Consider the following 15,021-nt stretch of genomic DNA (forward strand, 5'->3'; position numbering starts at 1 on the left):
TGGGTAAGGGATACTCAACTTGTGCCACTTCTCTCATGCTCCTCCAGAAGCAGAGGCCTCCTGGGCTGCTAGAGGATTTTCCCGGTGTTTTTTTTTTTTTTTTTTTTTAGATGGAGTCTTGCTCTGTCGCCCAGGTGGGAGTGTGGCGGTGCAATCTGAACTCACTGCAAGCTCCACCTCCTGGGTTCAAACGATTCTCCTGCCTCGGCCTCCCGAGTAGATGGGATTACAGGCACCCGCCACTGTGTGTGGCTATTTTTTGTCTTTTTACAAAAGAGACATGGTTTCACCATATTGGTCAGGCTGGTCTCGAACTCTGGACCTCAGGTGATCCACTCACCACGGCCTCCCAAAGTTCTGGAATTACAGGCATGAGCCACCACACCCAGCCTCCTGGAGGGTTTTCTGCCCAGAATGGGGAATGGTAGGAGATCCCTGGAGAACTCAGGACTCAGGTAGCTGCCTAGGATGGAGACTTGAGCCCACACTTCCTTCTAGATTGCCCTGCCAGTCCACTCTGTCCCTGCTCCCCGTGGCAGCTAGAAACTCCTTTCCCAAATGCAAACCTAGGCCTGTCACTCCGCTGCTGAAGTCCTCCGGGGCTCCTGAGTAGTGTCCAGGATGGGACCCCAGCCCACACTGTAGGCTCCCCTCCAGCCAGTCTCCTCCAGCCGCACCCATAGCTATAGTTCTGCTGTCAAGTCTGCAGCTTGCTTGGTTCTAGGCCTTTGAAAACACCATCACTTTTTCCTGAATTATCTTTTCCCATCCCATCTGCCTTTCCCTGGTAAAATCTTCCTTCAGGGTTGCTGGAGCCCTTCTGAGTCCTCTCCGTCACCCCCAGCCTCATTACTCACTTACTCCTCCCAGCTTCCACTGTGCTTTTATCTTTTATTTGTTCATTTACTAATTAATTCAACAGGCATTTATGGAGCACCTACTGCATATCAGGCACAGTGCTACCCTTTGGGGCTCCAGCAGCAATTGGACGTACATAGTCTGGGTCTCTGCTTCAGACCTCCAGTAACAATGCTCCCAGACCTCTGCAAACCACGATCTGCTCCACTGTAATTGTTTATGGATTCATGAGCTGTGCCCCCACCAGCCCACCAGCTCCTCAGATGCAGGGCTCTGAGTTATCCCGTTCTGTATTTTCAGTGCTTGGCCCTCAGGAGACACTCAGTAAATGCTTGTGGAACAAACACATGAAGACACCCTAGTCAAGGAGCAAGCTTGCAGGCTGCCTGCTGGGGATGCCCTGCCCTTGGCTGGCACCTTGCCTGAGGTGCCCCGTTCAGCCCACCTCATTAAAGAAAGGGTTGTTTCCGATCTTGATGCGTGTCTGGTGCTGCTGGCCTGCGATGGACACCTTCACCACTGGTTTGATGTTGTTGCCCATGAGCTGTCGGGCTTCAAACACCTTCACTCGAACCTAAGGGGAGAACACATGAGGAGCTGATGTTGAGGACCTTGGCCCTGCCTTCCCCAGCTGGGACAAAATTGTTCTGATAAGAAAACATTCTAGGCCAGGTGCAGTGAGTGGCTCACGCCTATAATCCCAGCACTTTGGGAGTCCAAGGTGGGAGAATCGCTTGAGCCCAGGAGTTTGAGACCAGATTGACTGGGCAACATGGCAAAACCCCGTCTCTAAAAAAAATTAGCTGGGCATGGTGGTGCATGCCTGTCTGTAATCCCAGCTACTTGGGAGGCTGAGGTGGGAGGATACCTGAGCCCGGAGGTCTAGACTGCAGTGAGCTGTGATTGTGCCACTGCACTCCAGCTTGGGCAACAGAGCAAGACTCTGTCTCAAATAAAAAGAAGAAAGAAAGAAAGAAAAGAAAGGAAGGAAGGAAGGAAGAAAAAGAAGAGAGAGAGGGAAAGGAAGGAAGGAAGGAAAGAAGGAAGGAAGGAAAAAAGGAAGGAAGGAAGGAAAAGAAAGAAAGGAAGAAAGGAAAGAAAAGAAAGAAAGGAGAGAAAGGAAAGAAGGAAGGAACACGGCCGGGCGCGGTGGCTCAAGCCTGTAATCCCAGCACTTTGGGAGGCCCAGACGGGCGGATCACAAGGTCAGGAGATCGAGACCATCCTGGCTAATATGGTGAAACCCCGTCTCTACTAAAAAATACAAAAAACTAGCCGGGTGAGGTGGCAGGCGCCTGTAGTCCCAGCTACTCGGGAAGCTGAGGCAGGAGAATGGCGTGAACCTGGGAGGCGGAGCTTGCAGTGAGCTGAGATCTGGCCACTGCACTCCAGCCTGGGAGACAGAGTGAGACTCCGTCTCAAAAAAAAAAAAAAAAAAAAGAAGGAAGGAAGGAAGGAAGGAAGGAAGGGAGGAAGAAAGGAAAAAGAAAAGAAAAGAGAAGAAAAAAGAAAATAAAAGAAAGAAAAAATATTCTCTCCCTACCACAGTGGAGAGAGACAATCCACTGGGAGAAGGCTAGGAGGCAATGGACTTGGAAAGGCTTGGAGAGACAGGCTTGGGTTATCAAGGCCTGGGAAGCCATTGTAAAAGGAATTGGATCTTGTGAGGAAGACACTGGGGCTTTTGAAGAAGGTGCTTGGTGTGATAAGAGTGACATCTTTGAAAGGCCATTTTGGTTGAAGAACGCACAGGAGAGAGCTGGAGGCTGGGGGTTCAGGAGAAGGCTTGTGACGTGGTCCAGGGAAGAGATGGTGGTGGCTCAGGCCAGGGAATGGAAGTGGTGAGGGGGAAATGGGAGCAGCTGGGTGACGTTAAGAGCTAGGACTCGGCTGGGTGCAGGAAGACAAGTGGTCCAGGAGCCTCCCAGCCTCCTGGGCAAGGAGCAGGCTGGGGAGCAGGTAAAACCATGGCAGGAATGTTAGGCCACAGGCTAGAAGGTAGAGGGAAGTTGATAGGCCATGGGATGAGGGTTCCTGAAGCCACACAGAAATGTGGGCCTTCCCATAGGTCCCCTCAGATCAGATACTCCCCAGCCTCTCCTGTACAGTTAATTTAACTTTGCCTGTGCCCCACTTTGTTTTGTCAACAACCCGAGGACTCTGAGAGGGCAGGATCCCTGTCATCTGCGCTGCTTCCCCCGCAGGTACCAGGGCCTGCCAATGCACAGCCAGCCCTCCTACTGCCTCACTGGAGCCCTGTGGCTTCAGCTACAAGCAGAAGTTTCCAGAATGGCCACGGGAGGCACAGGGGATGTGGCAAGGATCTGAGGGCCTGAAGCTGGGTCCGAAGCTCTGCCCTCTGCCCTTCTACCATGACCTTGGGGAGGGGTGAGGACGGCCTGGGAACACAGCAAGCAAGGGTGTCAGGTGGGTCACATGAACTTGCAACCTGGAGGGTCCTCACCTGAAAGTGCTGAGGCTTTGAGGACAGAGCCCTGTGCGCGGTAGAGCCAGGGACCATCAGTTTCTGCCTGGCCGCCTCTCTTGCCGTTATGCCCAGGAGGTCTTCAGCTCCTGGAGAGACACAGTCCAGGGTGGGCTGAGAGGCCTGGGGCCCAGGAGATTTGAGGCATTTTTCCCCATTCCATCATTCTGTCCCCAGTGACCGTCTCCTGACTAAAAGCATGGCCAAGAGGCCCCAACAGGGACACATGTCCTCTGCAGAACATTACCATGGGCCCTCCACCCTCAGGAATTGTGGATTCCTGGACCTCGCTCCACACACTGGGGCTCTTGGAGATGACCACATCCTCATCTCTCTGCAGCCCCTTGGAGACTTATGTCTTATATCTTATGGGTCTTATGTCTAGAGATGACAAATAGGCATATTGGGATGGCCTCAGCCAGATGTCTGGAGAGCTGGCATCTAGACCCTGTAGCTTCCAGGGACCCTAGCCCGGTCACATTCCTTCTGTAGGCCTCAAGGGTTAGGTTTTGAAGGTCCCCAAGAAGCCATCCGGCTGTGCATGAAGAAGGGCAGGGTAAGCCCTTAAGGGTAAGCTCCAGGGAAGGACATACCTGTCTTCTCAATATCCTGGTGGCTCATGTGGGCCACCTGGAGGGTGACAGTACACTGCAAGACAAAGGCAGGCGAGCTGTAAGCCAGACCCCGCCATCCTAGGACACAGCACCCAAGCCCTGCACAGTCTGGCTGGGTTCACGCCTGGTCCTCCCGGTGGGGGCTGTGATGCTAGCCATGGGATGGGGCCACACCATGGGGATCTGCACAGTCTGGGTGGAGGGAGGTTATAAATGGTGAGGAGAGAGTGATGGGTTACCATGGAGGGCATGTTTGTAGATTAAAGCAGCCACATGGTGGTGACGGTGGCAGAAAAGGATGCAGGAGAGTGGGGAGGAGAGGGAAAGGTGACGTGAGCCCAGAACACAGATGCTAGCAGCTCTTCCTCGACCCCAACATCTCATGAGCTCATGTGGGGCCCCTGCACACTCCTGCCTTCTAACTGAGCTCCTTCCTTCATGTGTTCCCATGACCCACCCAGCCTCCAGACTGTCACCAGGATGGCCCCCGAACACCCCAAGTGTCTAAATGATCAAAGTTAAGTCACAATTCACCAGCGTGGACCACAAGGCCCTTCACCTCTAGCCCTTGGTTGCCCACACAACCTCAGCTCTCCCACCTCCACCCCGCCCCGGGTGCCAACAGTGCAGCACACCTTCCCTCATCCTGCCTCCTGCTCCACCCACTTTATGCCCCTGCCTGGGCTGGTCTTCCACTCCTGTCCTTTGGGAAAACTCATGCCTCTCCTTACAACTCAACTGACAGACTGAATGTGCCTTGGCTTACGATGGGATCACATCCTGATAAACTCATTGTAAGTCAACAATATCGTGTGTCCATCCATTGTAAGTCACAGACTGTCTGCATACAAATGGACAATGGTCAAACCACATATAAAATAAGACTCAGATCCACCATCTGCAGCAACCAGCCCAGGAAACCAACCTGTTATCTACAGTAACCAGCCCAGGAAGCCAGCCTGCTCCAAGTCAGACTTGTAGGAGGTCAGACTGCTATCTCTAGCAATAATCCAGGAAGCCAAACAATAACGATCAGCTCCAAATGGCCAGGCCTTGATTAATAACTGGCAGCTGCCTTAAATTTTGTCCCCACTTCCAACTTAGGACCAACCAGAGAGCACCAAACATGCCTCTCTAACCAATCACATGGGAGGCCCTGTTTCTAGCTAGCCCGCCTTGGGCTCCCCCGTAGCCTCCAATCAGGGCACATCTGCAGCCTTCCCTTCTTTCCACTGGGAAGCTCTCCCGCTCCCCTGGCTGCCTCTGAGTCTCTACCAAAACACAAATAATGATGAATGAGTCCCTTGCTAGCACAAGCTCTGAATAAACAGCCTTTGCTTGTTCTCATTTGGGTGGTCTTCCTACATTTCCGTATGTCTTAAACATCACCCCGTCTGTAAAGCTGTCCATGACCTCCTGAGACAAATTGTTCACTCCTTCCTGACCTCAGCCAGTGGCCTTGCTTTACTGAAGCTTGTCTCATGGGCGCTGGAGCGCCTGTCACTGTGAATGCAGCGTACTCCAACAGACCATGGGCTTCGGGCAATTTTGTACCACAGGGCCTAGCACAGTGGTTGACGCCCCATGGAAGGTGGTCAATTCATCTCAATAGATGGGTTGTGGTGGGGGCAGATGATGGCAAGGGGGGTGGTCAGGAGAGGAAGGCGGCGTGATGGGGCCCCCCAGGCAGGAAGCACTCTTGTATGGGCTGCTTCCCCAGCTGCCCCCATTCCTCCAGTCACCCTGCCTGGGCCTTCCGGGGCCTGACTCACATCTGTGGGCTTCATGGAATGGTTGAGCAGGGTCAGATCCTTCACAAAAAGGACCTCACTTGGTTGTTTCCACAATGGCTTGAGCAGGACTGTGGCCAGGCCAATGAAGCTGGGGGGACAAGGAGCAGGTGTGAGATCCCGGGCCAGGGGAAAGGCGTCCTCCTCGCTCCCGGGCAGGGCTCTAGCTAGAGACGGTTTCCTCCCAGGGCTGTGCTGTCCTCAGAGAGAGGCTGGAGAAGAATGCAGTGGGGCTAGGGATCCACGACAGGGCACAGGGCTCCTGGCTCTGGGAACTGTCTTGGGGCTCCTAGGCAGGTAACAGTTGATTGGACCAGGGATGGACACCCGGCTAGAGCTGGGACAACAGGATTCTCTGTCCTAGGAATTTTGACCTGGGATGCCACAGCCTTAGCCTCAGGGCCTGTGAGTCTCAGCTGGGCACTAGATGAGGCTGTGTTAAGAAGCCGGGGTTGGGCAGAGAGAAGCAGAAATTTGAGATACGTGGCTTCACATGGACAGAGCTGCTGCTGGGTTCCCAAGTTCCTGTCCCAGCTGATTTGCAATCTTGCCCTGGCTACCCTTTCAGTACCCACCCCTCTTTTTTCTCTTTAGCTGGCTGGAGTGGGTTCTAGTCCTTCATGTGAGTGAGTTGTGGATTAGAGACAAGGGTCACATAACCTGCTGCTGTGTTGGTCAGGAGTTAGGTTCCTCCTGCCTCTCTCTGCCTCACCTTTCTTTCTTTTGTGAGCCCATGTCCTGAAGGGTGACTTGCAGGAAGGAGTCCTTTTCCAGGGGGCGGTTCCAGAGGTGCCAGATTAGGGTCTGTGGGGGGCATAGAGAGGTCAGCATCCTTCCTCTGCCCTTCCCATCCCATGTTTCTAGGAAGTGAGGAAAGATGTGGGGAACGGGCTGGCACTGCATTTCTCTAAGACTGAGGAACCTCCCTCGTGTCTAATTTCCTCAGGAGATGGCGCTTGCTACCTTTCACCAAGCTGTGCACATCCCACTGGGCTTCTGTGACTTGAACTGCAGTATCATGGGCATGCTGGGAATTAAGGGTTTGGGGACTAGGAATGGGGTGAGGGGCAACATGGAGTGATGGCAGATGAGAGGGAGTCATGCAAAGGGAGCCTTCACTCTGCTTCAGGCTTCTAGGAACGTCAAGATGGCCCAGCTGGACTAGTTGATAGGCCATACCGTGGTCCATCCTCAGAGTGGGGGAGAAGTCCACGAACAGTCGTGGGCAGGTGTGGCCTCCACAGCCTTGTCGGGTCAGAGGCTACTACTCCCAGGCCAAGATGCCCAGCCTTGAGGAAAACTTGTGAGGCTGCAGGTCCTCTCCCTAGACCTCCGAGCACCTGCCTGGACCCCACCCTTGCGCCCTTGCTGTTGGGATTGTTATTTCCTCGTCTGGGCTTGCCCTGGTGTCTACCTCATTCCACACGGGATCATTCCCTTCCACCACACGAGTTCTTTTCTTGACATCTGCAAAGAAACCAAGGGGCTGGCATGGATGGTAGGAACTATTTCAATGTCTGGGTTGGAGTGGAGTAAAGAGAACTAGGACACTCTAAGAAAACTTCAAGTCAACACTGGCGGGTGTGAAATGGCATCACTTCTTTCTTTCTTGTGGGGGTTCAACATTTCTTGATTTTATCACTGTGCCAGATAATGCTATATGTTCATTTCATTTTCTTTCTTCGTTTCTCTTTTTCTTTTTTCTTTTCTTTACTTTTGTGTGTGTGTGTGTGTGACACGAGGTCTCACTCTTGTCACTCAGGCTGGAGTACAGTGGCATGATCTGGGCTCAATGCAACCTCTGTCTCCCAGGCTCAAGCCATCCTCCCACCTCCCAAGTAGCCTGGACTACACACCACCACACCTGGCTAATTTTGGTATTTTTTGTAAAGACAGGGTTTTACCATGTCACCCAGGCTGGTCTCAAACTCCCGGACTCAAGCGATCTGCCTGCCTCAGCCTCCCAGATTGTTGGGATTACAGGTGAAAGCCACCGCGCCCGGCCCATTTCATTTTCTTCCAGAGTTTTCAGTGTCTTGCTGCTAAGTGGGGCTGTGTGACTCACTCTGGCCAATGGGGTATGGATATGATATTTGCCACTGCCAGGTCTGGTTCTCAATTTCCATGAGATTCTTCATTCTCCTCTCTCCTCTCCCTATAGCTACCCTCGTGACCTGCTAACTTTGCAGCCACAAGGAGCACGTGGCTAGTCCCTAGACTACCATTTGTAGGAGCTACCCAGGAGAGCTGTCTGACCAGCACCATCCACGCAAGACTTGGTGTAAGCAAGAGGTAAACTTTCATTGTTAACCCACTGAAAATTAAGGTTTTATTTATTGCCGGAGCAAATCCCAGTGTACCCTAACGAAGATATCCTGAAACATTCATAATGGGTAAAAGGCCCTCCAGGCAGTGGGAAGGGGAGCAGGTTAGTGGATGGCATATGAAGGAAGAGGCTGGGAAGGACAAAAGGATTACAAAGTGTCAAACATAAACATACAATCAGAAGAATCTGGTGGGTGAACCCAGGGTTCTGAGTTTTAGGCATCTTTGTGGGAGATATTTCTGGAATGAGAAAGATGGTTCCCATGAGTTGGTGGGGAAGATGGCTCAGACTCAGAGAAGAACTGGCAGTCCCTCGCCTGGCTAACTGGAAAATTAGTCAAGCAGGGCAAATACATCCTGAACTCGCACCGCCCCTCTTGAAACCTGCAGACTGAGGACATCAGCATGCATAACCCTGTGAGCCTGGAGTCCCAAATGTTCAATCTCTGAATACTGCTGTGTTCAACAAGCCTAGTTTCACAGAACAACAGCATAAAATAAAATAAAGAAATTCCATTCTTTGCTCACATCTCCTGTAGGAACTACTGTGTCCTCTTTTCTCTTGGGCCCGGTTTTCTCCCTACCAACAGTCCCTGTAAAACCTATTTGCCTGTATCCACCGTCCTGTATCTCCACCTACATACTTTCACCCTTTTTTCTTTTTTCTTTCTTTCTTTCGAGATGGCACTTCTTGATCTGCTGGCCAGGCTGGAGTGCAGTGGTGCGATCTTGGCTCACTGCAACCTCCGCCTCCCAGGTTCAAGCGATTCTCCTGCCTCAGTCTCTCAAGTAGCTGGGATTACAGGCACCTGCCACCATGCCCAGCTAGTTTTTACATTTTGATAGAGACAGGGTTTCACCGTGTGGACCAGGCTTGTCTCGAACTCCTGACCTCCAGTGATCTGCCCACCTCAGCCTCCCAAAGTGCTGAGATTACAGCTGTGAGCCACCATGCCCCACCCTTTCACCCTTTTTTTTCTTTCCTTTTAGCTGCCAGATCTTTGATATCTAAATATACCTAACATCTCTCATTTTCTCTCAGAAATTCTTTCATCCCTTTCTTTCCCTTCCTTCTTGGGGTTCTGTTCTCTTAACTTAAAAAAAAAAAAAAATGGAGATAATAAAACTTGCTTCATCTACAAAAAAAATGGAGATAATAAAACTTGCTTCATCTACCTCTGGAATTGCCGTGAGGAGCAGGCATCATTGTACATATGAAAAGGCTTTGTCAGCTGGGTGCCATGGTTCACACCTGTAATCTCAGCACTTTGGGAGGCCCAGGTGGTTGGATCCCTGAGGTCAGGAGTTCGAGACCAGCCTGACCAATATGGTGAAACCCCGTCTCCACTAAAATGACAAAAATTAGCCGGGTGTGGTGGCATGCACCTGTAGTCCCAGCTACTTCGGAGGCTGAGGCAGGGGAATTGCTTGAACCTGGGAGGCAGAGGTTGCAGTGAGCCAAGATCACACTACTGCACTCTAGCCTGGGTGACAGACTGACAGTCCGTCTCAAAAAATAAAAAATAAATAAATGCTTTGTCAGTTGTAAAGCGCATGCAAACAGCACTAATATGATCAAGCAGTTATTACTAGAACTTATACTAAGGGCTATACACATATCTTTTTAAACCCCCACATCAATCTGAGGAAGCAGGGACTTTCTCTTTAAACCCTAGTTTACGGCACAGCTCTAGGTCATGGAGGAAGGTCCAGAAGCACTAGTCCTCTCTTTTTTCCATACCCATTCCCTAGCAAAAGGAGGAGGCAGAGAAGTCATAATCAAACGATAGCAATAAGTTTTGAGAGAGCTGGACAACGTCTACTTCACTTTGTGTTATACAGGGCATCTTTTACGTAGTAGGGTGCCCTACACCTCTTTTTTCACTGAATGCATGTTGCCTCTGGGGGCTTCTCTCTCCCATGTGGACCCAGGGAGGCTCTCACCTCTGAAGTCGATGGACATGCAGGGCCTGGGTAGTGGAGCTAGCGGTGGGTCAATCTTGGCCGACTGCACAACAAGCCGCAGCATCTCGGACACCTACTTTCTTCCCTCCTTCCCGCCGCAGTGCCACAGCTTCCTTTTTGGAGCTCCTCAGTCCAAGGCTCTTCCCAGGGATCCTGGGGTGAGTGGAGCCCCACTTCCTGTCTGTTGCTTGGCAACAGAGAGGCTGTCACAAAGGTGGGCGGTTCTTGGTTCTGGCCAGGAATTAATGGGAAAGAGAGGGGGGAGGAGGAACAGTATGGGTGTCACCCAGTATAGGTGACTGGGCCTGTAGAAACAAAACCATCTGGCTGCTTTCACCTCCTCTTTTCTCTTTACTCCTGTTCTGCTTTTTTTTTTTTTTTTTTTTTTTGAGATGGAGTCTTGCTCTTGTTGCCCAGGCTGGAGTGCAATGGTGCGATTTCGCCTCACCACAACCTCTGCCTCCCGAATTCAAGCGATTCTCCTGCCTCAGCCTCCCAAGTAGCTGGGATTACAGGCATGCGACACCACGCCCAGCTAATTTTGTATTTTTAGTAGAGATGGGGTTTCTCCATGTTGGTCAGGTTGGTCTGGAACTCCCGAACTCAGGTGATCTGCCCGCCTCGGCCTCCCAAAGTGCTGGGATTACAGGCGTGAGCCACCAAGTCTGGCTTTTTTTTTTTCCCCACCCCACACCTGCCCTCCTTGCTGTCCTTTTGATTTCAAGGTCAGACGTAAGGTTGATGTTTTCTCCTTGTATAAGCAAGTTGTCTGGAGTGAATCATTGCCAAAGTCACACAATTTAGATGAGAAAATAAGAAAACAGTGAAGCGACCTGAGAAAAGGGATGGGAAAATCAAGGACTATTTCTGTGAGGTCTCAGAGAAAGATCTTCCTAACGTGGAAGCCTCCTTTTTACTAAGAAAAACCTAAGTTTAGATATGAGACCCTCTTTGACAAAAGGAAATTAGCTTTTGAATTAATGAGCTCCTACAGAAGGTCGAAGAAGCCCACGCGGTTTTGAAGTGGCTGTCTTTATGGCTGTCAGAGCCTCTGAGCATTAAGGTGGAGCTGGGGCATTTACTCTTATTCTCCACAGCAAGGTTTTTTAGGCTTTAGGGTTGAACGTTGTATAAATTACATCTTATTCAATAGTTAGAATGAAAACTAATGAATATCTAAAAGCTGGGAGCAGTGGCTCACGCCTGTAATCCCAGCACTTCGGGAGGCCGAGGCGAGTGGATCACGAGGTCAGGAGATGGAGACCATCCTGGCTAACACAGTGAAACCCCGTCTCTCCTAAAAATACAAAAAAATTATCCGGGCATGGTGGCACACGCCTGTGGTCTCAGCTACTCGGGAGGCTGAGGCAGGAGAATCGCTTGAACCCTGGAGGCGGAGGTTGCAGTGAGCCGAGATCACGCCACTGCACTCCAGCCTGGCCGACAGAGAGAGACCCCATCTCAACAACAACAACAACAACAACAACAAAACAAAAAATCAAACTCATCAGTAAGCAAATAAACGGGATACGATACCATTTATCACCTCTTAAATTGGCAAAGAATGAAACAAAATGATAAACACAGTGTGCTGAGGAAAGGGGCAGAGAAGATACAAATTTGTTTAGAGTGGGAATGGAAATATAAGTAGAGAAACAGCAGAACCCTGGCCCCAAACAAGCGCCAGGAGACAAAGTTAAGGGTAGGGAGAGGTGGGGCAGGGGCTGCTCTATTTGTGATAATTTCTATGGCATTAAGCTTCATATTTCTAAACAGCACATTTAAATAGCATTCCTTGATTTTTTTCAAATCTGTGAGGCATTTTCCCAGTTTTATTGTTTTTCCCTGGGGCTCTACCTCCTGGTCTTCTCTTCTCCCCCAGCCGAGACTGGTGGTCCCCAGTCATGCAGCACAGCTGTTGTCCTGGGATACTCTTTGCCATCACCTTCAGAATTCCTCATCTGCTTCTTGTATTAGACCCTGCTTCCCCAATCCTATGCCTTCCGTTTTCTCACTTTACCCTCTCATCTTTGTGGAACACAGCTTTGAGTAGCTTTCTGAATGTTTCGAGTGTTTGCATGTCTGTACATATCTTTTTCTTTTTTTTTTTTTGAGACAGAGTCTTGCTCTGTCACCCAGGCTGGAGTGCAATGGCACGATCTCGGCTCACCGATCTCTGCCTCCGGGGTTTAAGTGATTCTCCTACCTCAGCCTCCCGAGTAGCTGGGATTACAGGCATGGGCCACCACACGTGGCTAATTTTTGTATTTTTAGTAGAGACAGGGTTTTGCCATGTTGGCCAGGCTGGTCTTGAACTCCTGAACTTGTGATCCATCCGCCTCAGCCTCCCAAAGTGCTGGGATTACAGGTGTGAGCCACCACACCTGGCCATTTTTAAAAATTTAATTAATTAATTATTTTTTTTTAATAGAAATGAAGTCTCACTGTTCTGTGCAGGCTAGTCTTGAACTCTTGGGCTCAAGCGATCCTCCCACCTCGGCCTCCGAACGTGCTGGGGGATTATAGGCATGAGCCACAGCTCCCGGGTGAGATTTATCATCTTGAACCATGACTCTCACTCTCTTGTCTTATGTCTCTTGATGTCCTGTTGTCAGTCAGTCAACCAAATAACCAATTATTGATCAGTCATCACTTGAACAATTACCTATCTCCTGGGCTCTATGTTCTCTGGAGGATACAAAGGTTAATTTCCCTGACTTTGAGGATCTACTGTCTCTACACAAAAACACATCGGAAAGTTAACCACACAAAGCGATCTAGGGTCAGTAACAAAATTCTATTTTTTTTTTTTTTTGAGACATGGTCTCACTCCGTCGTCCAGGCTAGAGTTCCGTGGCGCGACCATGGCTCATGGCAGCCTGGACCTCCCAGACTCAAGTGATCCTCCCACCTCAGCCTCCCGAGTAGCTGGGACTACAGGCATACACCACTATCACACATGCCTAATTTCTAAAATTTTTTGTAGATACAGAGGTCTCATCATATTGGCCAGGCTCATCTCAAACTCCTGAGCTCAAGAGATCCTCCCGCCTACGCCTCCCAAAGCGCTGGGATTACAGGTGTGAGCCACACAGGTAACTTCTTAACGAGTAAATTCAGGGGGCTGCCCTGGTGGAGGTGGACAGTTGGGTGCTCGACAGCCCACAGGGCACAAAGGACCAACACGATGAGGGCGGCGAGAACTGGGGCCGTAGAAGCCAGCCTAGTCCTCCGCCCTCGCTTTCCCTACTGAAAATGCGCGAGGGGGAAACTCCAGCCCAGGTGCTGACTTTCTGCTTCGGACACGCTCTCGCGCTCTCGGCGCTCCTCTTCCGGACTGGGGCTTTATCCGTTCCGGGCTTCACCGCTCACCGCCTCTCCCTTTTCAGGCCGTGAGCCGCTTCCGCGTTTTACTCGGTGCCGGCAGCGCCGGGGCGTGGAGGCGTTGACGCGCACGCGCTTAGGGATCTGGCCCGGGCCGAGCGTGCGGCCGTAAGACCGCGGGTGAGAGCTGCGTTGGCTTTGAGGGGAGTGGCGGGCCGTGGGGATCGCGGCCCTGGTTGGGACGGCCGGGGGTCTCGGCGAGGGCTTCAGGGCTCCCGGGGCATGCGGGGGCCCGGGCTAGGGCCGGCTGCCGGGGCTGGTCGGGCGGGTTGGGCCGGGGGCGGGCGGGGGCCGTGTCTGGGCCTCCGTGACGCGGACGCCGAGCCGTGCCCCAGGGAGCGGGCGGCGGGAGGCGGGCGGCGGGCGGCGGGCGGCGGGCGGGGGCCAGGAGGCTCCTCCTCGTCGCGAACTCTGGATGACCTTGGCCAAGTCGATTCAGTTCCCCGAGCTGGCGACCTCGTCTGTAAAAAGCGAGTCATGGCCCTGTCTCCTAGATGGAGGCTCAGTGGCGGGAACGCCTGCGGGGCAGCCGGGGGTCCTGGGCGGTTTGCTGGGGACGCCTCGCCGGGGGTGAGGGTGAAAGGGCTTCCACGGGGACCATTTTGTCACAGACTTTGTGGAGGGAGCTCTCATTTTTATATCAACTCTGGAATATTACGAAGTACCGACAGAACTTTTGTTTCATGCAATAAGAGGGACTTGAAGGAAATGGAGCCCTAGCTGGGATTGGCTTTTTTGAGGCCCGCGTTGCCCTGCCCTTTAGGGGTGCCCACGCCCTTGCTGCGGACCCGGCTCTGTTCGCATTGTCGGTAGAGGATGATGTGAAGCGACAGAGATCCTTAGCTTTCCACGAACTCGTGTTTGTGATTTCCCGTTTGCCAGAACTCTTCCTGCCCACCTAGGAAGTTGTGCTGGCCAAGCAAGTTTAGTTTCTGTCCACGCCAGGTCTTTCTGAACCTCGGGGTCGGTGAGCTGTCCCGTTAGCGAATTTCAGTTCGCTAGAGGTTGAGTATGGGACAACTCACGGCACCTGTTTTTTTTTTTTTTCTCTTTGGTGTTGGTGTGGGATTCCACGAACCCTCCCCACCAGAGGTCTGCTGTGACATGGATACTCAACAGGAATGATAGTAGGTTACAAAAGTAAGCATGTTAGGTGGTGTAGATTGGGAGAAATTCAGAATATTGGAATTGACCTAAACTGAAACTTCTCACTGCAGGTGACTAGCATGCGGATACCCTTGCTCTGACTTTCTGCCCCGCCACTGACATGGCCCACCGGGGTGGGGAGCGGGACTTCCAGACTTCAGCTCGACGCATGGGCACCTCGCTGCTCTTCCAGCTTTCAGTACACGAGCGGGAGCTGGACCTGGTTTTTCTGGATCATAGCTATGCCAAGCCTTGGAGTGCCCACCCAGATGCCAGTAGTGCCCGCCCCACCCGCATGCTCTTTGTCACTCCCCGGCGGCAGCACGAAAGTACCATGTGAGTTTGGGCTTCTAAGGGCTGCTGCTGCCATCACTGGGCAGTGATCAGATGGGAATTTAGAGAGGATTTTCTCAGGATTGACTGGGGGAGATTGTATGAGGCATTTGGATGTTAA

At 51.7% G+C, this 15,021-nt stretch overlaps 2 protein-coding genes across 13 annotated transcripts in view; one reads left to right on the forward strand and one right to left on the reverse strand.

Moving 5' to 3' along the window:
* The window catches only part of FER1L5 (fer-1 like family member 5), a 66,471-nt gene extending 56,297 nt beyond the window's left edge, over positions 1 to 10,174 (reverse strand). The window contains exons 1-7 of the mRNA XM_030921165.1: positions 10,017 to 10,174; positions 7,162 to 7,214; positions 6,460 to 6,551; positions 5,730 to 5,838; positions 3,937 to 3,991; positions 3,323 to 3,432; positions 1,304 to 1,432 (exon numbers count right to left, since the gene is read on the reverse strand). Coding sequence (XP_030777025.1) covers positions 1,304 to 1,432; positions 3,323 to 3,432; positions 3,937 to 3,991; positions 5,730 to 5,838; positions 6,460 to 6,551; positions 7,162 to 7,214; positions 10,017 to 10,101 — 633 coding nt within the window. The 5' untranslated portion in view covers positions 10,102 to 10,174. The remainder of the gene's footprint in view (positions 1 to 1,303; positions 1,433 to 3,322; positions 3,433 to 3,936; positions 3,992 to 5,729; positions 5,839 to 6,459; positions 6,552 to 7,161; positions 7,215 to 10,016) is intronic.
* Positions 10,175 to 13,444: 3,270 nt separating this feature from the next.
* Positions 13,445 to 15,021, forward strand: part of KANSL3 (KAT8 regulatory NSL complex subunit 3) — a 56,533-nt gene continuing 54,956 nt past the window's right edge. For 10 of the 12 annotated variants that reach the window (XR_004054351.1, XR_747854.2, XR_004054352.1 and 7 more), the window contains exons 1-2: positions 13,445 to 13,541; positions 14,639 to 14,903. Coding sequence is in view for 4 of the 12 variants with exons in the window: in XM_030921171.1 (XP_030777031.1) it covers positions 14,689 to 14,903 (215 nt within the window). In the remaining 8 variants the exon portion in view is untranslated. Of the gene's footprint in view, positions 13,565 to 14,638; positions 14,904 to 15,021 lie in introns of all 12 variants that reach the window. The other 2 variants (XM_010362091.2, XM_030921170.1) reach the window with 2 other exon arrangements.

The sequence above is a fragment of the Rhinopithecus roxellana genome, chromosome 17 (assembly GCF_007565055.1).
Source record: "Rhinopithecus roxellana isolate Shanxi Qingling chromosome 17, ASM756505v1, whole genome shotgun sequence".
NCBI classification, from domain to species: domain Eukaryota; kingdom Metazoa; phylum Chordata; class Mammalia; order Primates; family Cercopithecidae; genus Rhinopithecus; species Rhinopithecus roxellana.